Raw genomic sequence first — 23,696 nt, 5'->3', positions numbered from 1 at the left:
GCTCAGCCAGAGAGCTCAACCACAGGAGGAAGCAGACAAAGTGGCCGATTGCTATTACCATCAGGACGGCATTTTAATGAGGAAGTGGAGGCCTCCTGATGCCACCCCAGAGGAGGAATGGAGAGTGCTATACCAAGTGGTGGTGCCTAAAGTTTATAGGCAAGAAATTATTGGTCTTGCCCATGACACCCCCTTGGCTGGGCACTTAGGTATAAGGAAGACTTGCCTAAAAATATTGCAACATTTCTACTGGCCCAGACTTAGAAATGATGTCGCAGAATACTGCAAATCATGCCATATATGCCAGGTTGTTGGTAAGCCTAACCAGAAAATACCACCAGCACCTCTTCTGCCTATTCCAGCCTTTGACGAACCTTTCAGCAGAGTTCTAATTGACTGCGTTGGACCTTTACCAAAGACCAAGACTGGAAATGCGTATTTATTGACGATCATGTGTACATCTACCCGCTTTCCTGAAGCTATTCCGCTCAGAAATATCAAGACACCTACTATCGTCAAAGCTTTGATCAAATTTTTCACATTAGTAGGACTTCCTAAGTCTATACAGTCCGACCAGGGATCAAATTTCATGTCAGGTTTATTTCAGCAAGTCGTATACCAGTTAGGGATTGCTCAGTACAGATCAAGTGCTTATCATCCAGAATCCCAAGGTGCCTTAGAACGTTTTCATCAAACATTGAAGAACATGATTAGAACGTTTTGTCTTCAATTTGACAGAGACTGGGATGATGGAGTTCACTTTCTACTTTTTGCGGTTCGAGAGGCTGTTCAAGAATCCCTTGGATTTAGTCCCTTTGAGTTGGTATTTGGTCATACTGTAAGGGGACCGTTAAAATTGATTAAGGAAAAGTGGCTTACTGAACATACTGACTTGAATCTTTTAGACTATGTATCTAGATTTAAAGAAAAATTGTATACTGCTTGTCAAATTGCTCAGAAAAACTTAAAAAATGTACAGAGCAAGATGAAAATTTGGTATGATAAAGATGCCAGGGATAGAGTATTTGAGCCTGGTGATAAGGTACTTGTATTTTTGCCAGTCCCTGGACATCCTTTACAGGCTAAATATTGTGGTCCTTATACAATAGAGAATAAAATTAATGATTTGAATTATATTGTAAAAACTCCAGGTCGGCGCAAACAAAATAGAGTGTGTCATATTAATATGTTAAAACCATATTTTGAGCGTACTAATGTACTATGTGATAGTAAACCAGTTGCCACTTTAGGCATGGTTAACTTTGAGAACAATCATGACAAACCAGATGTAATTGAACCAACTTTTAGTTGTAAAACTATGGAAGAGACAGTTAGATTGAAAAATTCAGAAATTTTGTCAAATTTAGATTCAAAACTTGCACATCTGTCTTTTGATCGTAGAGAAGAAATAAAAACTTTGGTATTTTCTTTTAAAAATCTTTTTCCAGATGTGCCAAACAAAACCACTGCTGTTTGTCATGATGTTGATGTCGGAGATGCTTCTCCAATTAAGCAACATCCTTACAGGCTCAATCCACTCAAACTTGAAGTTATGAGAAAAGAAATTAAATATATGCTTGACAATGATATTATTGAGCCGAGTAACAGTGAATGGAGCTCTCCTTGTCTCCTTGTGCCAAAACCAGATAAAACTTTTCGTTTCGTGACTGATTTCAGAAAAGTAAATTCAGTCTCAAAATCTGATTCCTATCCGATTCCAAGGATAGACGATTGTATTGACAATATTGGTCAAGCAAAATTTGTGAGCAAATTTGATTTATTGAAAGGTTATTGGCAAGTTCCATTGACACAGAGAGCTCGTGAAATATCAGCTTTTGTTACACCAGATGGCTTATTTCAATATACTGTAATGCCATTTGGCATGAAAAGTGCTCCAGCTACATTTCAAAGAATGATCAATAATGTTATAAAAGATTTAGACTGTTGTTATGCTTATATTGATGATCTTATTGTATGTAGTGATAGCTGGGAACAGCATTTAACACATTTATATGATACTTTTGATAGATTGTCAAAATCAAATTTGACTGTTAATCTTGGTAAAAGTGAATTTTGTCAGGCCACTGTTGATTATTTAGGGTATACAGTTGGCCAAGGTCAAGTAAAACCTATTATGGCTAAAGTGGAAGCTATTTCCAAATTCCCACCTCCTACAAATAGAAAACAACTTATGAGATATTTAGGCATGATTGGATTTTACAGAAAATTTTGTTCAAATTTTGCTACTGTTGTTCAACCATTGACTCATCTTTTACGGAAAGATTCTAAATTTATCTGGAGCGGAAATTGTCAAAAAGCTTTTGAAAATAGCAAATCACTTTTAATTAATAGTCCAGTTCTGATTACTCCAGACTTTGAAAAACAATTTAAACTTGCCGTTGATGCAAGCGATGTAGGAATAGGAGCTGTTTTATATCAAGAGACAGATGATAATGTTGAAAAACCTATATCATATTTTTCTAAGAAATTGGATAAACATCACAAAAATTATTCAACTATTGAAAAAGAGTGTTTTGCAATGTTGTCAGCACTTCAACATTTTGATGTATATTTGAATCCCACTGTATATCCTATTCTTGTTTATACTGATCATAATCCTCTCACCTTCATGCATAAAATGAGAAACAAGAATCAGAGGTTGACTAGGTGGAGTTTATTGTTACAGGAATATGATGTAATTGTAAAACATATTAAGGGTAAAGATAATGTAATAGCTGATGCTTTATCTAGAGCTTATTAAATCACTTTGTATATATTACGTATTTTTGTTCATATTATTCATGATAAGTTTTTGTTACACTAAAACTTCTTTTAAGGGGGGAGGTGTTATGATATTGTAATTATTATGTTTATTTATGTTGGCCTAATTTGTGTTGTATGGCCTGATAGTTGTTTACCAAATAATCTTATAACTGTGCAGTTAAGGAATCACTGGAACAATCACAGAATGATTGGAACTTTCTAGAATGATCCTTATAAAAGATGCGTAATTTAAACTTCTACGTTATTCCAGAAACTTCCGTTGTAACTTTCCAGGATTTTCCACAATGTTTCATTATAGAGTGTTCTAGAATTTTCCATGACAACACTATATATACAGACACTAAAGTTAAACTCTCATAATTAAACTTGGACATAGACATTGATAGACATTAGTATTCACAGCATTTGGATTGACACTTTTATTCTACAAACAACATCATACTGGATTGTGACCTTAGTAGTGAACATAATATTCAGATTGGATTCCGAAAGATTTCCGGATACAGATAAAGATAACAGATTGGACTCATATTTTGACAGTTAAGTTAACAGTAAATTTTGTGTAATACCTTTTGTAAACTTTTGTATAATAAATATTGTTAAATTTTACTATTGATTTGTGTCTTTTGTTGGCTACAATTTAAAGGCGATTTCTGGCCGTAACAAAATTTCTTTCAAAAATAAGGCTCAAAGAACATTTTACATTATTTATATTAACAATAACAACGTACACACATGTTGGCGTATGAATACACAACGTCAGAGTGGGCGTGTCGCCATCAAAATTGACAACATTGAAAATAAAACTAATAATTTTAACCAATCAGAAGACAGTAAATACACCAAATTTATTTATTATGAGACAGAATTGCAAAAGCGCATGCACATATTTTACTCCATTAAAGTGCATCATTTCATCTAAGATACGTTCAGCATACACACGTTTGACCAAGGAACACACGTTTGACCAAGGAACACACGCCAAGCCCTGAAACATTGAAAGAATAAACGTATTTACACTTTTGGAATTTAACTGTATTTTGCCTCCAAATGATATTAGATCTACTCCGAATCACCTTTTGACGTCAAGCAACAATTACTTTTTATTTGTGACGTCAAATGTTTTGAATTATGATGTTAAAGTTTACGGGAACATGTGTGATTTTACGTAATGGCGGACAAATTTGCATACAAGTGTAAATACGTCTATACGTTGAAATAACGAATTATATGCCAATGCTCAATTGATAAATAATGGCTAACCATTTTGCTATTCTTATATTACGGCGATAGTAATTTACTGATATTCAAATCTAGTAAATCGTTTGCGACAAATTAAGTTAAGAAACAAAGACTAAGGTAATCGCATTAACCCTCTTGCTGCGTAGCGAAATTTCAAAATATTGCCCAGAAACGGGTCAATTTCAGTAAAAAATACCAAAAACAGTAAATTGTTATTCAGTCTTGTATAACAGCATGTTAACTCAAATAATTGAAGAATTACGAAACATAAAGTATAGATGTTTATTTTTTTCAAAAAATAACGTTATTTACATGACATAACGTAACGTCATAATGATGATCACGTCACGTCCTAAGGAAGTTTTGCGCTATTCAATTAGTCAAGCACTTTGCAGTGTTTTGAAGAAAACTTTCAGTTTTTGCAAAACAGCACTATACTTTACAAAATTTTAAGTCAGATTTACTTATTTTTGGTTGGTCATCTTAGATCAAATCAAACATTTCATTGGATAAAGCACATATTAAAAAAAAAGATGGTATTTCGTATTCCAAGTGTACTTCAACAAACATGACATATACAACATGACAAGTAATGTAAATAAAACATAATGCAAAATAAGAGAAAATTTATTATATGCTGTATCTATAACTAAAAGTCTATTTTTTGTATAGTTCTTTATTTATTTTTGGTAGACTAACTGACACTAAGCATTGTTTTGAACTTTGAATTGTGGTTTTCTCATTGTTAATTTAATGACCGTACGGTTGCCTGTTATTACAATGTACTACTTATATCCACTTCATTTGAACTTTGGTGGATAGTTGTCTTATTGCCAATCATACCACATCTGACATCTCCTTTTTTTATATTCAAAATGCTTGTCTTATATATTTACAAATTTGGTTGGCATCAGCCATTTTATTTTGATTAATTACATATGATACTGATTTGATAACATTTACTTTAACCAATTTTTGAAAACTCAAACATGAATTCTCCCGAAGGTTTTTATATTGGGGACATTATAAAAGGAAATGCGCACAATATTCTGCGTTCTCTCCGCAAAATTTACAGAAACTTTCAGTTGCTAGTGCTTTATGTAAAAAACTGTGTATCACCCCGTTTCAATAGCAAGTGATTGTGCACTTTTTTTTGATTCGTAAGAAGTAAGGGAGCTACCATTTGATTTTTATGGGGGGGGGGGGGGGGGGCCAGGATGGAATTTGAAAATAATTAGCAGGACAGGAATTTTGAGTAAAAAAAAAAGGCAGGATGAGACAATTGCCAAAAAAAAAGTCAGGACGACAATTTTGGTAAAAAAAAGTCAGGATAAACTAAAAAAAAAAAAAAAAAAGCAGGACCAAACAGAGTGAAAAATAAAAAGGCAGGACAGAGATTACAGCTAAAAAAAAAAATGCAGGACAAAATTTTTCATCCTAGCCCCCCCCCCCCCCCCATAAAAATCAAATGGTAGCTCCCTAAGCTCTCATATTTTGGTATAACAAAGCATAGGCAAGCTTTTTAAAAGTCAAACGATTAGCAAGTTATACAAACCAATCTGAGTTAAATAGTGCTGTGTTATTAGGTTAACTATACTCAAGTTGATATAATGTTATAAAGAATGTATGTGCCCCAACATAAATATCGCCACACCTAAAAACAAAACCATTTTATTGGCTTAACTATGACGCAATTTATATTCAGCCTTAATTTCTTAAGAAAGACACATTTAAGATTAATGGTGATTACACATGCACACTTTATATCCTTTTTTTAATAGAAATGTTTAAAGATGCCAAAAATATGTCAATGCTGTAAAATGTTTTGCTATGTATACTATAAAATGGACCTGTCTCCGTAAATATTCTCCATCAGTGATACACTGTAATCGTCTTGTTCCCTTTTCTGTGTAGATGATGGTTGCACCGACGCTAGTGTCATCACTTGAAATATTTCTTGTGTTTACTACTTTTATTCTTTTCTAAGTTATACTGATGTCCAGTAGTTGTCGTTTGTTGGTGTGGTTCATAAGTGTTTCTCGTTTCTCGTTTTTATATAGATTAGACCGTTGGTTTTTCCGTTTTTTTTTTACACTAGAATTGTTTGGGTTCTTTATAGCTTGCTGTTCGGTGTCAGCCAAGGCTCCGTGTTGAAGCATGTATTTTGACCCATCATGGTTTACTTTTATAAATTGTGACTCGGATGGAGAGTTGTCTCATTGGCACTCATACCACATCTTCTTATATCTATTCATATCATATTTCATTTGTCATATTCATTATCATATCACATTGATGCTTGACGAATCCAAATCAAACACACATTTTTACCTGCATGCTTACTAATTACCACCATAAAATTCCTTCTTAACTGTAATATCTTTGCATACCTGTATTTTTTATTCAGGTGTTGGAATCTGTGGATGGTGTGCGCTATTAGCTATATTTTTACATGTTTGTTTTTTTCTGTTTCTTGTTTTTTAGGTTCGGTTCTAATATTTTCGTTAATAACTGCTTAATTTCTTTGATTACTATTGTTCAATGGTATATTTATACTATTTGTAAACATCAATATGTATATATTTATAGAATAAATAATTAGAGGGCCCTTCCGAATTTATATGAGTACTTCAATCTAATATCTGCACATATTTAGAAAAGATATTTTATTATTTTATTACATCTTTCGATTTTTACCCCCCCCCCCCCAAACTGATATATCACGTGAAGTATACTAAGGAAAACATATAGATTTTTGTTTAAAGCACCTTATTCAGTATCAGCATGATAGATCATTATATGAGTTTTAAAAATGTTTACTGGTCTCAAATTTAAACATCGTATGGTGTTACTTCATTGAATAAATGTAAAGGAATTTCAAAATTTGCCGTTAAAAATTTGAAACTCTGATCTTCTATTGGTATAAATACAGTTCCAATGTGGTGTAACTTCGAGTCATTACAATCCACGCGTTATAAAATTATAAATATAATAAGAACACTTGTTCTGAAAGGTTGAAAGGCAGGATACAAAAATCTATAACACAAAATAGATTAAGTTAGACATAAGTTTTCAGCAGCAAATATTTCAAACGGTAACAACACTCGTCAAAAAAAAATGACCGGAAAAATAAAGATAGCACACTCTTTTGTTTACGTCCCAAGTCCCAAGTCATGAGTCTGTAATTCAGTGGTTGTCGTTGGATCATGTCTGTCTCATATGTTTTTCATAAACTACATTGTTATAAATTATGCCGTTAGTTTTTATGTTAATTTTACATTTTTTTCATGTCGGGGCCTTCTTTAGCTGACGGTAAAGGCTTTTCTCATTATTTGGCTGATTCCTGCTCCTAACGGGTTTTCAATAACTCCATAGTATCTATCAATTTTTGCACATAAACTAGAGTTTATAATAGCTAATAATGCATAAAAAACATTTAAATGCAGAATGCTATTTTATGCCAAATTTACAATTCGGGTCAGTAAATTAATGTAGACTTATTTACCAACGTAGACTTTTCGTTGTTTAATTAACTTGTTTTTTAAAGAAGTAAGAAAACCAAGGCAATCATCAAGTTCAAGACTTAATATATATGTATCCCTCCAAATCTAAAAGAGTTAATAAGGACATTTGTTTTAAATATTTATGTATTGTTGGGCACAAGAACTAAAACCAATTAGCAAATAGTTTTATTTGTATTGCCTAATGATCATTTGTTGATGTTGGCTTTTTTTTCCTTCTGTTTCATACTATGATTCTTTTTTATCTTATCAATAAAAGCATACAAATCGTTCATTCTAGATAGCGCTATCATGCCGTCAAATCAATTACGACGTCGAATGACGTCAAATAATATATGACGTAATGATGACGTTTTATGAAAAGATAGGTAAAAAGAAAACAACAACAAAAATAATAACCACATGATGAATAAAATATATAAAATGTATTCAATAATTGAAGGAATAGGTGTTTTTTTAGAAATATTACGAAAGGGAAAAAAATAATCGTTTTTTTTTTACTCAAAGGACATATATGTCCTTCCCGCAGTAAGCCAGGGGAGGACACATATGTCCTTCCCGCAGTAAGAGGGTTAACCCCAAAAGGAGAGAGACTGCATACATCGACAGTATGAGCGTCACAAGATATGCATGTAATACCCGCCATGAGAATTTACCTCTAGTCAAACTGTCAAAATTTTGAACACATTTGGACACATTGGTAAAACAACAGATACGACTATAATAGAGATTAGGTTGTTAGATCACGAAGAGATGTCACTAATACATTACCCTCTTGCTGCCGACCGTTTTTCAAGGTTGCATTTCATATGCCGGAAGATACGACAGCTCAACGTCTGTGACGTTACATGCCAAACAACGACGTTATCCGATATATGACGTCACAACATAATGACCACTACAATTGGGACCCATTGGAGAAAAACATAACCCTGTTTGATCTTCGGTATTTTAATTGAAAGAGATACATCATTGATGAGAAGCTTGCATAAATTTATTCATGGACATATGTGTCCCTCCGGCACTGCCGGTTTGGACATATGTGTCCCTCCGGCAGCAAGAGGGTTAAGACACCGAAACAACGTATTGGCCAATCAGTTTGTGGTGGTGACCTTGGTGTCCATTTGTTAATAACCTTTATATAATAACCCTCTATGATATTTTTTGTATTCTTGTCTTTCAGTTTTGCTATTGTGCTTTGTCTTTATGCCTTTTTGTGTTTTCTTGATACCTACGACGTGGCTCAGTATTTATTATTCCGTTATTGTTCTATGATAAGTTTTGTATTCTCGTTTTTTTGTTTTTTGCTAATGTGCTTTGTCTATATAAGTTTTCGTGTTTCCTTGATACATATGACGTGGTTCTGGTACCTTTGATAACTATTTGTACCGTTACATCCTGTTATTGTGATTTTGTGCTATGGTAAATTTTTGTATTATTGTCTTTCAATTTTGGTAATATTCTTTGTTTATATACCTTTTTGTGCTTCTTTGTTACATATTTGATTATTTTATATTGATTAAGATTATAACACAATACAATGCTGACTGCTTTACACCTAATTTTTGACACTTTTACCTATAATGTCTGCTTGTTTTGTTCACACATAGTTGTCAATACAATGGAATGTGACTATATTACAAGTGAGAGGTTAAGCAAGCTATAACACCAGGTTTAATTCCCCATTTTCTACATAAGAAATGCCTTCACAAAGTCAGGAATATGACCGTTTGATGTGTTTGAGCTTTCGATTTTGCCATTTAGTTAGGGACTTTCCGTTTTGAATTTTCCTTGGAGTTCAGTATTTTTGTGATTTTAGATTTGTTTTCTTACGGCATAGACGAAAAAATAAACATACACCTCTCAACACACTTTTCTGTTAGTATTATCAGTGTTTGTTTCATTTGGAGATATTGCTTTTTATCTTTCTTAATTTAATTTTCAAATTATACATGTTAATGTGCCAGGTTTTTAGACAGGAACCTTGACAGTTGTTTTATTTTGTTTATTTTAATGACAGTAGGCGCTCGAAAGTCTCATTAACATTAATTAACCGCATATACGTAAAGTTAATAAGATAAAATTGAGAATGGAAATGGGGAATGTGTCAAAACGACAACAACCCGACCATAGAGCAGACACCAGCCTAAGGCCACCATAGGGTCTTTAAGGTTTATGACCCCTTCTGTAGCCATTTTTGTACGAGTTTTTCAAACATCAATTGTATCAAAACTACAGATATGATGAATAATTGTGACAGGCTATTTTGTACATAATCTAGGGGGAAACTTGATGCAATGCATTATTATTTACTGTTTTGTTGCATTTAATAGAAAAAGAGTACGTTGTGGCAAATAAACCAAGATTTTTATAGAAAATCCACAGCCTTTAATACTGAGATTTTCGTTATAAAATTTGAAACATAGCTTACTCACTTGCTTTTCTATGATGTGCTAGTGTTTATTTTTTACAAAAAGTTCCAACCAACCTGTAAATTCCAAAATACCTCGTGCAGAGTCACTAAAGTCGAGTGCACCCTAAATGGTGTACTTGATTTGGTCCACATTTTTATTTGTTTTAACCAATAACTACATTAATAAACTTGTTTTAAGGAAATCAATGCTAGTACTGCATGCAATAATCCTATATCTATCAGTTATCGAATTGCCAAATATGATAGTACAAGGATAAAGGCTGTGGATTTTCTATAAAATTTCCATATGTTTAGCATTGAATCAACAGAAGGGTACATAATCCTTAATGTAGCGATAAACTCCCGCACCCGGAGGTGTCCTTCAGCTGGCCCCTAAACAAATATGCATACTAGTTCAGTGATAATGGACGTCATACTAAACTCCGATTTATACACAAGAAACTAAAATGAAAAATTATACAAGACTAACAAAGACCAGAGGCTACTGACTTGGAACAGGCGCAAAATTGTGGCGGGGTTAAACATGTTTTTTGCGATCTCAACCCTCCCCCTATACCTCTAGCCAATGTAGAAAAACAAACGCACAACAATACGCACAGTAAAACTCAGTTTAAAAGGTTTGGCATACGGTATAAACACGTGTTTTAGTAGAGAAATTGAGTACTGACCTTAGATGTCGTTCGGTTTTTATGTGGTATAAACAAATGGTTATGTTGGAGACATTGTTTTTACTTCCTTGGTTGTCCCGGGAAATCTCTTATTGAAGTATACTCTCAACAAGAGGCTGTCACAACGACAGCAAACCGGATTTATTAACATTTATTTGTGTCCTGGCAATATCACAAGAACCATTACTGATGAATGGTGAAAGTGAAAATCGTCAATATCAAATTTGACCTCCATTTTGTCATCAGTATCAACATATTAACATTTGAAAAGCTTAGATTGAATGGTTCATGAGTAAATGCAACAACGTGAATGGAAACGCCATTTTACGATCTTTCAAGAACCATAACTCCTGAACGGTAAAAGTCAAAATCGTCATTATTGAACTTGACCTCTATTTTGTCATCAGTAACAGCATATTAAAATTTCGGAAGCTTTGGTTGAATAGTTCATGCATAAATGCACGGACACGACTGGAAACACCATTTTTCAATCTTTCAAAAACCATAACTCCTGAACGGTAAAAGTCAAAATCGTCATTATTGAATTTGACCTCCATTCTGTCATCAGTAACAACATATTAAAATTTGGGAAGCTTTGGTAGAACAGTTCATGCGTAAATGCACGGACACGACTGGAAACTCCATTTTTCAATCTTTCAAGAACCATAACTCCTGAACGGTAAAAGTCAAAATCGCCATTATTGAACTTGACCTTCGTATAGTTGTCAGTAATAACATATTAAAATTTTAAAAGCTTTGGTTGAACGGTTCATGAGTTAATGCACGGACAACATTTGATTGCCGTCCGCCCGCCCGCCCGACCGCCCGCCCGGCCGCCCGCCGTACATCCCCAAATCAATAACCGACATTTTTGTCACAAAAATCCGGTTAAAAACCTTTTCTGGTTTCGATATCGTTTGGAGAAAAATCCATAAACAAAGAATATATGGTTATGATGCTGAAAAGTATGTGCTCATGTCCTAGTGTTATTTTGATAGATGTAGCAAACACAAATTTGCTTGGATGATGACATTTTGGTAAATGTAAATTATTGCAGAAAAAGCAGGTCGGTCTCCAGCATGTTTAAAGTTTTGCACTAAACCTGTATATGTTAATCGCCTTGGTATGTATATTTACATTTTAGTGTTGTGTTTCTGTTGTGTCGTTGTTCTCCTCTTATATTTGCTGTGTTTCCATAAGTTGTAGTTTGGCAATCCGGATTTGTTTTTTTGTCAATCGATTTATGAATTTATGAACGGTATACTACTATTCATTGTCAATAACATAAGAACACTATTTTTTATCATCATTAAGTATCCTAATACAGATTACATTTCCTCGAAAATTATATTTGAAAATTATACTGCTGAAATTCAACCAACTTAATTTAAGTAATAAACATAATTTTATAAGTGATATTATTCAAACTACTGCAGACTATAATAAGAAAGTCCATGTTTTGTATATAAAAAACATACACATATGCGTCACATAATGATTTTATGCTATATTTGATTCCAGTGCTTTTGATACTAAGTCTTTACACTTCATGTATGTCAGATTTTATTTGAACCTCAAATTTCATTTATTTATAAAACCTATTAGTTCATCTTCGTACAAAAAGATCGCATTTTCTTCATTCATTTGGAAGTCCTTATAAATCTAAGACTACCTAGTAATCGTTTCTTTATAAATTCATATTTTACTATTGTTAATGAATCCGGTATATAGTATAAACTTGAATCTACAAATCTCGCCATCAAATGAATGTTTACTGTATTAACTATAATTTTATCGCCTGGAAAATTGCCGGTTTTAAAAACTAACAGTAAATCTGTTTCCAACAAAGTAAATCTACAAAAAAGTAGCACATCTATTGATATAATCATACATACACAAGTCTGATATTATGTAGAAATGTTGTGATGTTATACTATTGTTTCAGAAAAAGGAGAATGCTGGTGGACGATTCGTCCCCGAGGGTATCACCAGCCCAGTAGTCAACACTTCGGTGTTGACATGAATATCAATAATGTGGTCATTTTTATAAATTTACCGTTTACAAAAGTTTGAATTTTTCGAAAAACTAAGGATTTTCTAATCCTAGGCATAGATTACCTTAGCCGTATTTGGCACAACTTTTTGGAATTTTGGATTCTCAATGCTCTTCAACTTTGTACTTATTTGGCTTTATAAATATTTTGATATGAGCGTCACTGATGAGTCTTATGTAGATGAAACGCGCGTCTGGCGTACTAAATTATAATCCTGGTACCTTTGATAACTATTTACACCACTGGGTCGATGCCACTGCTGGTGGACGATTCGTCCCCGAGGGTATCACCAGCCCAGTAGTCAACACTTCGGTGTTGACATGAATATCAATAATGTGGTCATTTTTATAAATTTACCGTTTACAAAAGTTTGAATTTTTCGAAAAACTAAGGATTTTCTTATCCCAAGCATAGATTACCTTAGCCGTATTTGGCACAACTTTTTGGAATTTTGGATTCTCAATGCTCTTCAACTTTGTACTTATTTGGCTTTATAAATATTTTGATATGAGCGTCACTGATGAGTCTTATGTAGACGAAACGCGCGTCTGGCGTACTAAATTATAATCCTGGTACCTTTGATAACTATTAGGTACCATTAAACCGTTTAATCCCGCTGAAATTGTTTGCACCTGTCCTAAGTCAGGAACCTGATGTTCATAAGTGTTTCTCGTTTCTCTTTTTTTTATATAGGTTAGACCGTTGGTTTTCCCGTTTGAATGGTTTTACACTAGTAATTTTTTGGACCCAAGGCTCCGTGTGAAGGCTGTATCTTGACCTATTATGGTTCACTTTTATAAATTGTTACTTGGATGGAGAGTTGTCTCATAGGCACTTATATCACATCTTCCAATATCTAAATGATATATGTGTACGTACTGAAAACTTTGTGAAGATTTCCATGCGCAACTGCTGCGTAGGAAAATGACTGTTGTTATCCATTCGTTTGAGCTTCAGATTTTGCCATTTGATTCGAGTCTTTCCGTTTGAATTTTCCTCGTAGTTGTGATTTTACTTTTTCGACAAACTCATTTTTTATTAAATATACTATTTCAACTGTAAATTATAGATGTACATATTTAATTTATATCGTAATTTGCACTAAGTTTTTTCTTCCCAGTCAAGTGATAGGAGCTTAATAGTCAAGTAGATATATCTATGAGAAACGAAAATTAACAAAAACAGATTAAATGCATTTTTTTTTTTCATTTTTGTAAAGTGTTAACAATGGTTGGTTTTTTTTAAAAAAAAAGGAGATATAAATTTGAAAAAATATCCAATGCATTTGGAAATATATTCCTGTTATTGCATCGAAAATTATTTTCTGAATCAATATTCTTCAACGTAAAATACTTGTTTGTAAACTTCAAAATCTTAATAAATTTGTATGAACATATTTGAATTTGATGCGACTGACAAACAAGTAACAGGTAGCTAGCTAGCTATAAAACCAGTTTCAGTCCACCATTTTCTATAGAGGAAAATGCCTGTACCAGTCAGTTGTTATCCATTCGTTTGATGTTTTTGAGCTTTTGATTTTTGCCAATTGATTAAGGACTTTTAATTTTTTCTCGGAGTTAAGTATTTTTGTGATTTACTTTTATTACTTACATAAAACGTGTGTCATTACAGCCAAAGAAAGAGTCCTCCGCTATAAAAGCCAAATTCATCTGAAAATAATCGAATATTTGTACACAGAGTATTTGCACTGAAAGGATAATCAGTCATTATATGTATACAGTATATTTCAAGTGAATAATTCGACCTCATTAAATCCGTATATATGAACTCCAATTTAACCCCGTAGAAAGATGTAGAATAACGCATGCATTGTCCATGTACGGTTATTTAAAGAAAAAGAATGTCAAACTTGAAAGTGAAACAAAGGTAAATAATTTGATTGACTGATTCGATCCACAAAAAAAAAAAATCTTATAAAGGTAAAAACGACGATAAACTCACTTTTTTTAATCTATAATACAAAATTTAACAGACCTATAAAAATCCAATTGCACGAGTAACTCAATCTATTTATATCTAAGCTTATGTTTACATTGCTTATATGGTCATAGAAGGCCAACTCGATAGTTAGTTAGATGGCGTCTTGGCTAAAATTCACACGAAACGAAGCTACATCTTATTGAGACCATGTCCGGTAAATTGTTTTTTTTTTTTTATATACTTTTGATAGTTTGGACAAATGTTTTACATTGTTATAAATAAAATATTAGAATTTGAGTCAAATCGGTGAACATTAATTTGGCAGCTAGTGTAATATATAATCGTAAATTACCTCTTGACAAATACTGAGATTAAAAGCATCTGTATCAAAACTTTGGGACACCGAGCTATTAAAACTCATCTTGATTTGAATCGTTACTGCAAACAAAACAAACACTAATTAAATTAATCGTTAGAAAATTATTTATCATGTCTGTTTTGGTATGCTCATCTGCTTTTGTCAATATAACTTTACGCAACTATCATAAAAGTGAGAGGTTTAGTTAGCTACTAACCAGAATTAACACATCATTTCCTCGGTTTATTTTCGACATAGTAATATAGACCTATAGTTGTTAATGTCTTTGTCATTTGGTCTCGTGTGAATAGTTGTCTCAATGGTAATCATACCACATCTATATATACCCCTTTTTTTTAATTTACCATGGAGATCGGTATTTTTTTGTAAATACTTTTTTCATTGTCATCAATGTTTCTGCTAAATTGCATTGGAAACAAAATATTTTTCCATCTTAGATAAACTGAAAGTGACAGATTTTTTTATCTTGATATCAATTTTCATCTTTAGACATTCTATCACATCTTTCGGACATAATACTTGAATGAAGTAATGCATCCTAAAGCTATCATTATTTAATTTGACGTCCACAATTGTTCTTACTATACTGTCTGTGAGAAGAAGTGAATAAAAAAAGACTGCAATTAAAGTTCTGTGTGGATCAAAATTAAACGATGATAATGTATTTGACAATTTACAATTTTCAACTTGGTTGCTTCATGTAAGTATTATATTGACGACACTATAATATCGATGGTTGCTTCAAGTTGATCATTAGTAATTAGGTAGAACGTGCATATAGAAGGCTATAGAGAGATGCAGAATCCGAAAATTTTATTTTGCGAAATGAATATCGATTTAATTACTGGCTTTATTCACGAACGTTTTATGAGCTGTATTTTTTTAATGATTTATTCTATATTGTTCTATATTGTTCAATAAAGTCATTTCTCGATGCAAATAATTAAAAAGGCTGATGTCACACAAGTACGAGTACGCTTTTTGTCGTAGAAACATATCAATTTTGTTTCATTTATATGCATTATTGAATAGTGTATGTAAAATATACATGCTATTTCATATAGGTTCCATCAGGTATCTTACCGTAATCTGACTTGTCTGTATCTGAAAGATCAATAGAAATTCATAGTATGTAACATATGCAGTTGTATCATCAGTAGTATACTACTTCTTTTATCATATGATAATAATAATACTTTATTCAGAAGCAATACAGCTTATAGAATATACTTTTTTACAATATAGTATTATCATTTATTATCGCTATTTTGTGCATTTGTCCTTTGATCTTTTTTTGTGATAATTTTTCATATCATGCTACTCGCTTGAGATGGAAAATTATCGCTAGAAACTAAGGAGCGTGGCGTTGCGTTGCTAATGAAATTAACATGAAATTGACAACGTTGTCAAAGGTAAAATAGCGATAAACAGATTATCATTGGTCATCTCAACTCGATTGCTTTTCTCGCTTTCGCCGTGACCGGATCAAGCGAGAAAATCAATCTCGTTGAGATAACCAACGATAATCTATAAATATTGTCCGTAACGATCATATTTGATTTATTATCAATGTTTATATGTATAACTTAACATAAATACTGCTACTCCTTGCAGTAATCTAAATTTTTCAGTTGCTTTATAAATATGCTCTTATGCTTTGCTGTTAAACCACTGTACAGGTTAGAAGGGATAGTTTAGCATTCATAATCCTGTTGAACCCAGCAATATGTTGTGTTCGTTTTTTACAAAGGACAAGGTTCACTAATGGCACAAAATATCAACTTTATCATAAAACACCAAAAAGGTCTCAATTTGGTTCGTAAATGGGTCTATTTCAAAAGTATAAATGCTAAATATATCAGTTCTTTTCATAAGACTACAAGATATTCGCCAAAGTAAGCCCATTTTGGACATTTTGTCAAAATATGATGATTTTGTGCATTTTTCAGACCTAAAAGCTTTTGAAACACCTTGGCCGCCACCTACGATCCAGAATGTGTTGTAACCGAAAGATTCCAATTTTGATATAGATTTCATCAATATAAAAACATTTTGGATCGTAGATGGAGGCCAAGGTTAATTATGCCAAAAACAATTAAAATTATGGACAAAAAGTACCAAAATTGACCTTTTAATACAAATTATGCTCATTTAAGGGGTCATTGCTCCATAAATAGTAAAGGAAAGTGACAGAAAAAATATTTTTGTCTTAGTAGAATTATCACAAGTATTTCTATGTGACATTTGTAATTTTTTGCCCCAATTTAAAAAACAAAAAAACAAAAAAATCAGGGCCAATTTTAACCCTTCGTGAACCTTCTCCAAATTTACAATGTCAATTACTTCATTAAGGTTGTTAGTTTTCCACTTTTCACACTATTAAGATACTAGTATGAAAGAGCATTTTACAGATTGCTATACGTTATTGGTTTTGCTCATCATTGTTTGTGAGCTTGACTTATTTACATCATTGAGGGTATGACGAATAGATCTCATTGAAAATTAAAACACATATTTTTCGTTCCTTCACTGATTTTTTACAATTTTTTTCGCTAATTTATTAGAATGACATTTAAAATAGAGATACTTCAAAAGGAATAATTCTTCGAAGATGACAATAAGCAATCGGTATTAAGAGTGATGTTCCTTAGCGAGAAAAAAAAAATACAACAGCTGTTGCATCGCACTTTTGATCGATGTCATATGCAAAATATTTCAGCTGGCTATAAACTAACATAGTTAACGATGACTATCCCAATTATATTATACTACTACTTAAACGCATACTTACATATATAGATGACACTTATAACGGGGAAAACTGCTACAACTATCAGGAATAGTCCTAAAATACACATTACTACATTATTTGTCTTGTTTCTTTGGTGTGTTCCTTGATCTTCTTTGTCAGCTAAATTTGACCTTGATATATTTATCTGGGTACCATCAGGTATAGTCCTTGAAGGTGTCTTAAACAATAAAATCAATATGTTTGCAGATAAATACATATACCACCAAAAGACCGGAGAAAGACTTTTAATTAAAAACTGTATATCTTAACTCCTTCATTTGCTTTTTAATACTTCAAAAGATGTGTGTGGCTATTACGGGGCGCCGAATGGGACTCTTGTGGTTTTGTACTCAAAATTCAATTTTGTACGGACAAAAGTGACTTTTGTTCAACAAAAATAAGTTCAGTTTAACAAAATTTGTATCATACTACAAATTTAAAATTTTGTCATACAAAATTATCTATCAGCGGACAAAAGTCACTTTTGTCATGACAAAATTCATTTTTGTTACACAGACTTGAATTTTGTTACCTAATTTGAAAATTGGGCGACAAAAGTCAATTTTGTATTCAAATTAGTTTAGTTTGGTTTCTGTGAACTAATTTGCATAAAAAATCGACTTTTGTTACACAAAATTGACAAAAACGAATTTTGTCTCAACAAAATTGACAAAATTGACTTTTGTCTCAACAAAATTGACAAAATTGACTTTTGTCTCAACAAAATTGACAAAATTGACTTTTGTCTCAACAAAATTGACCAAATTGACTTTTGTCTCAACAAAATTGACAAAATTGAATTTTGTATCAACAAAATTGATTTTTGTCTCACGAAAGTCAATTTTGTCTCACGAAAGTCAATTTTGTCTCATAAAAGTCAATTTTGTTGTTACAAAATTGAATTTTGTCGTCACAAAAATGAATTTTGTCGTCACAAAATTGACTTTTGTCTCAACAAAATTGACTTTTGTCTCAACAAAATTGACTTTTGTCTCAACAAAATTAACAAAATTGACTTTTGTCTCAACAAAATTGACAAAATTGACTTTTGTCTCAACAAAATTGACAAAATCTCAACAAAATTGATTTTTGTCTCACGAAAGTCAATTTTGTCCCACGAAAGTCAATTTTGTCTCATAAAAGTCAATTTTGTTGTTACAAAATTGAATTTTGTCGTCACAAAAATTGAATTTTGTCGTCACAAAAATGAATTTTGTCGTCACAAAATTGACTTTTGTCTCAACAAAATTGACCTTTGTCTCAACAAAATTGACTTTTGTCTCAACAAAATTAACAAAATTGACTTTTGTCTCAACAAAATTAACAAAATTGACTTTTGTCTCAACAAAATTAACAAAATTGACTTTTGTCTCAACAAAATTGACTTTTGTCTCAACAAAATTGACTTTTGTCTCAACAAAATTGACTTTTGTCTCAACAAAATTAACAAAATTGACTTTTGTCTCAACAAAATTAACAAAATTGACTTTTGTCTCAACAAAATTGATTCTGGTCTCAACAAAATTGACAGAATTGACTTTTGTCTCAACAAAATTGACAAAATTGACTTTTGTCTCAACAAAATTGACAAAATTGAATTTTGTCTCACATAATTGAATTTTGTCTCACAAAAATCAATTTTGTCTCACGAAAGTCAATTTTGTCTCACAAAAGTTAATTTTGTCTCACAAAAGTCAATTTTGTCTCACAAAATTGAATCTTACCTCACACAATTGACTTTTGTGATTTAATTTCCATATCAGGTAACAAAAGTCAATTTTGTATGCAAATATGTTAATATGTTAATATTTGCATACCTTTTAGACAAAATTGACTTTTGTCATGACAAATATGAATTTTGTCTACAAAAATGAATTTTGTCATGACAAAAATTAATTTTGTCATGACAAAAATTAATTTTGTCTACACAAATGAATTTTGTCATCACAAAATTGAAGTTCTCACAAAACAAGTCTGTAGCACATAGTTTTGAAAGACAATCGGCGCCCCGTAGCTATTTCTATGTCATCTGATAAAGGTGGCCTTCAAATGAAGCGTTTCGCAAGCACAGCATTTATCAAGTTTTATTTTCATTTCCTATTAGATAGTTAATACAACTGTGGTGGAGGTTAATACCATTTCTTTAATTTTTGTGCTAACTTTCACATTTTTTCAGCGTAGCGAGAAAAATTATTTCTCCTCATCAGGGAAAACCCTGTTTTCACCAAATGGTTGATTGGTCGAAATTTAAATATGACGTTAAATTTTTCTTGATTTGATCTGAAGTTCCTTTTTATGACGTTCTGAAAAAGGTGACCAAGCTTGATGACGTCGTCGCGTATAAGAACATAACTTTCTGCAAATCTTTAAAAAGGAATAATTAAAATCATTAAAGAAAAAGATTCAACCCTATATTTTATGTATTACGATATTTCTTCACTCTCAACAGTTCTGATTATTTAAAAAAAAAATCGGCAAGCCTCGCGCTTTAAATGTTAAAATTTAACTGTCTCGAGTGGGAAAATATCGTAACACGTGTTGCAGTAATGGAATCTATATATCATCAGCTAAGTAACCAGTGCTTCGGTCTTGATAAATTACACAACTTTTCCGTGAATAAACTTTCATTATTATGATACTTTTGTTCCAAGTCCCTCACACAATGTTGACCTCAATTTGATTTGGCTATTCTTTATATGTCATGTTTTGTCATATAGATTCTTAACTATTCAAGTATTTAGACATCTTTGGATTTCAATTTTATGGTTTTAGATTTTTGATTATAGATTTGTTACATTCATTCTATAAAAGTATAATGAAAATGAAAGCAGGAGTTATACCTGATCACGTGGTGAATATGTCCGCGATGGCCTATTGCTTCGTATTCGTAAAGACCATTTCTGTATTGATTCTTTTACCTGGAATGCAAAAAATAGGAAATTAACTAATTTGATTAATTCAGAATGTATTACACACACTTTAAGATTATAAAAGATATTATTGATTATAAGTAGCAAGAGGTACATACTACAGTTTATATTTACCACACTGTGATCATTTCGTCTTGTCTTAAAAAAAATGTTTTTCTAATTGATTACTGTGTAAATTTACGAATAAAAGAAGATGAGGCTCTTGACTTACAACAGGTATTTGAATAAGTTAAGAGCCAAAAACACCATTTGGTCAAAATGCTTATTTCATATTGACCCGTCTCTCTCAATTTTTAAAAAATTATGTCAAATAGTTATTACAATGTATTAATCAGTGAAATCGTGATATTTCATAATTTCTTTGAACAATATTATTCAAAGAAAACACATTAATATACTTCTGAAAACGACAATGGTTTACCTAAAATCACCTTATTCATATATGGTATTGTAAATATTCACCTACTTGTTGAAATCGTTGAGTAAATGAAGATTTTCTTGACAGTAAGTCTTTCGCCCACTTTGGCATTTCAAAATCGGTTTCATCAGTTTCTGTGCTCCTATAACAACGCTTGTTTTCTTGAATATGGTTCACATTTGTGCCAATGGAACCTTTGGAAGGACTATTTTGACAACTATGAGTTTCGTTCACATAAGAAGTTGGAATCCTATCCACATCGTATGTATTGTCATTTTCTCTCTGACTATATTGAAACGGATATTGGAGTTTATCCTCTGCTTCATATTGTATAAGTTGGGTTGGATAAGCCCCTATTGGATTGTAATTAAATCTTTCTCCCTGATCGTGAGAATGTGTTGTCGTTCTGTAGTTATCTACTCCTGGTGCATGATTTATTTTTTTCTGCGTTAGTTTGAAATCAGGCTTAAACTCAACCTTCGAACCAAAATTTCCACGATTGTCAATACTTTCATCTCGTAATAAAACCTGTCCATGTGGTCTGTCATTTTCAAAAGAAAATGATGTATATGGTTTATCTGAAAAATCTCGTCTAAGTTGTTCACTCGCTGTTATAAATGAAATGTCTTCTTTATCGTTCACTTCTGGTTTGTTCATGTAATGTGTTCTGTGATCTTTGTAGGTTCTGTCGAACACTTTCTCAAGTGACGAATTATTCCATTGTACATTTCTTCTAAACTTTCCTGAAGTTCTAAGCTGATAATTACTCGAACTAGGTATATAGCGTGGATGGTGAATTCTATACACATTGCTTCGCGATTTCATATAATTGTAATCCATATTCTATGAAAGCATGCCTCGCGGATGGAAAGCTTTGTATCTAGTTCTGTGATTTCGGTTAATTACATTTTCTATCGTATGGAAGCATGCATCACGGAAATGAATAAAAGCAAATGTTTGAATTACAACTTTTACTAAACACAATCATTATATTAGGCAGACATAAAAGAACTATAAACTGGAAAATAATTAAATGTAAAATACCGTGTATTGTTTTTGATCATAATAATACAACCATTGACCCATAAATAGCGTAAAGAGTACTCCTTTCACTGAAATCTTGTAAATGGGTGCTTATAAATCGATTGTTTGCTTTAAAGAATTAAGTAATCGAATCAGAGTACGACAGCATATATAAATACTGGAAGTAGTATAGTATAGTCATCTTCATTAGTTGTGGGTACATGACAATAATCTAGTGTCAGAATTGCTTTTTCGGAACATCAAACCTAATATGTGTAGCTCACGGATATTAAGTATGTAGAAACGTTAGGAGGTATTTGATCAAAATTACCGAAAAAGACCGTATCCATTTTAGGCAAACTTTACCTGAGGGAATTGGAAATTTGGTTTCTTATTAATGACTTTGTTTATCAACTGGACGATTTAGAAATGTATGTTGTAAATCATGCAAGTACCTGACTACTGAGCCTATGACATACTCGGGGACAAAGAACACAACGTTAGAGTTATCGTACCAGTATTTGTAAAACGTTAAATAACAAAATACCTCACTCCAAAGAAATTCCAACACTGATATCCCTTAACAAATGTCAATATCAAAAGTTCAAACACACCAAAATGAATGAAAAACAACTATCACATTCCAGACTTGGAAAAGTCAGTAAATGAAAATAAATAGTAATTAACTTTGCTCGTCTGAAAGTTTTTCCTTGTTTACTTTCATCACGAAATTATTAATCTAAAAATGTGTAAGCCATGGAAATGTTAACAGCGATATAAACCAAAAAGACTTCAGAAATAATTGATGCAACCTATAATTTATTTCTGTTTTAACATGGGTAGGCATTATATTCGTGATTAATTTTGCCCGAGCGATATCTATCATTTCGATTCTGATTGGGACAATTAAGGTAATTTCTATGTCCGGTAAGTATAAGTGTAAAATCTTGTGTTTGTGTAGGCTCTTCCATCAACCTCCCTTTTTTGTTTGTAAAGAGGCAAACGGCTGGTACTGTGATTTTTCAGAGGGAGGAGTTTTTGAACAGCCAGCATAAATGGTTGTCGTATCTAGGTCAAATATGTCAATTTCGGAATGCAACACATTACAGTCATTATAAATGAATAGTAACATCATGTGCACCATTTGAGAGTTTGGAAGTGTTTTAAAGTTAAGGAAATTTATTAAGTGCATGATAATTTGATAAAATTCGTTATCCTGAAGAAGTGCAAACACATTTTATTGGATTGGGAGCATGGATTTGCTCACAAAGCCAAAGAAGCACGTCATATTAGAATTTAAGATTAGGCGAAGAGTTCATTATAGTTTATCAGAGTTAACTTCTTTGCTTCTATAGTGGCAAAACAGAGCATGACCTAGATATGCGATGTTTTATTCAGTAAGTATGAGAAAGGCATTTAACCGTGATTTGAATTTTGATTATTGATTGCATAAAAGTAGTTTAATATCGAATTTTATGTAAGATAAAAACATCCCGATACCAATATGTGTT

General features: G+C 32.2%; 1 protein-coding gene across 2 annotated transcripts; it reads right to left on the bottom strand.

Moving 5' to 3' along the window:
• Positions 1-12,134: 12,134 nt before the first annotated feature.
• LOC143066975 (uncharacterized) lies at positions 12,135-22,153 on the bottom strand. Of its 2 annotated transcripts, XM_076239865.1 has the most exons (7): positions 21,211-22,150; positions 20,655-20,732; positions 17,815-17,992; positions 16,107-16,127; positions 14,997-15,082; positions 14,315-14,373; positions 12,135-12,503 (listed from the first exon to the last, which is right to left on the bottom strand). In XM_076239865.1, the coding sequence occupies exons 1-7, from the start codon at positions 22,000-22,002 to the stop codon at positions 12,290-12,292; spliced, it is 1,428 nt and encodes a 475-aa protein (XP_076095980.1). In that variant the 5' UTR covers positions 22,003-22,150; the 3' UTR covers positions 12,135-12,289. The 2 variants fall into 2 exon arrangements, with proteins under 2 accessions (XP_076095980.1, XP_076095981.1); XM_076239866.1 differs by lacking the exon at positions 14,997-15,082 and having other exon boundaries at positions 12,364-12,503; positions 21,211-22,153.
• Between the last annotated feature and the right edge of the window lie 1,543 nt (positions 22,154-23,696).

This window comes from Mytilus galloprovincialis, chromosome 3 (genome assembly GCF_965363235.1).
Source record: "Mytilus galloprovincialis chromosome 3, xbMytGall1.hap1.1, whole genome shotgun sequence".
NCBI lineage: Eukaryota > Metazoa > Mollusca > Bivalvia > Mytilida > Mytilidae > Mytilus > Mytilus galloprovincialis.
The sequence above is the reverse complement of the archived record's forward strand: the minus strand, read 5'-3'. Positions and strand labels throughout refer to the sequence as shown.

Coding starts and splice junctions, on each gene's coding strand:
- LOC143066975 (XM_076239865.1), bottom strand. CDS start 22,002: ATGGATTACAATTATATGAAATCGCGAAGCAATGTGTATAGAATTCAC. Junction 15,083..16,106: donor TACAGACAAGTCAGATTACG/GTAAGATACCTG, acceptor TTTTGTTTGCAG/TAACGATTCAAATCAAGATG. Junction 12,504..14,314: donor TGTAATGACACACGTTTTAT/GTAAGTAATAAA, acceptor ACTTTTTTGTAG/ATTTACTTTGTTGGAAACAG.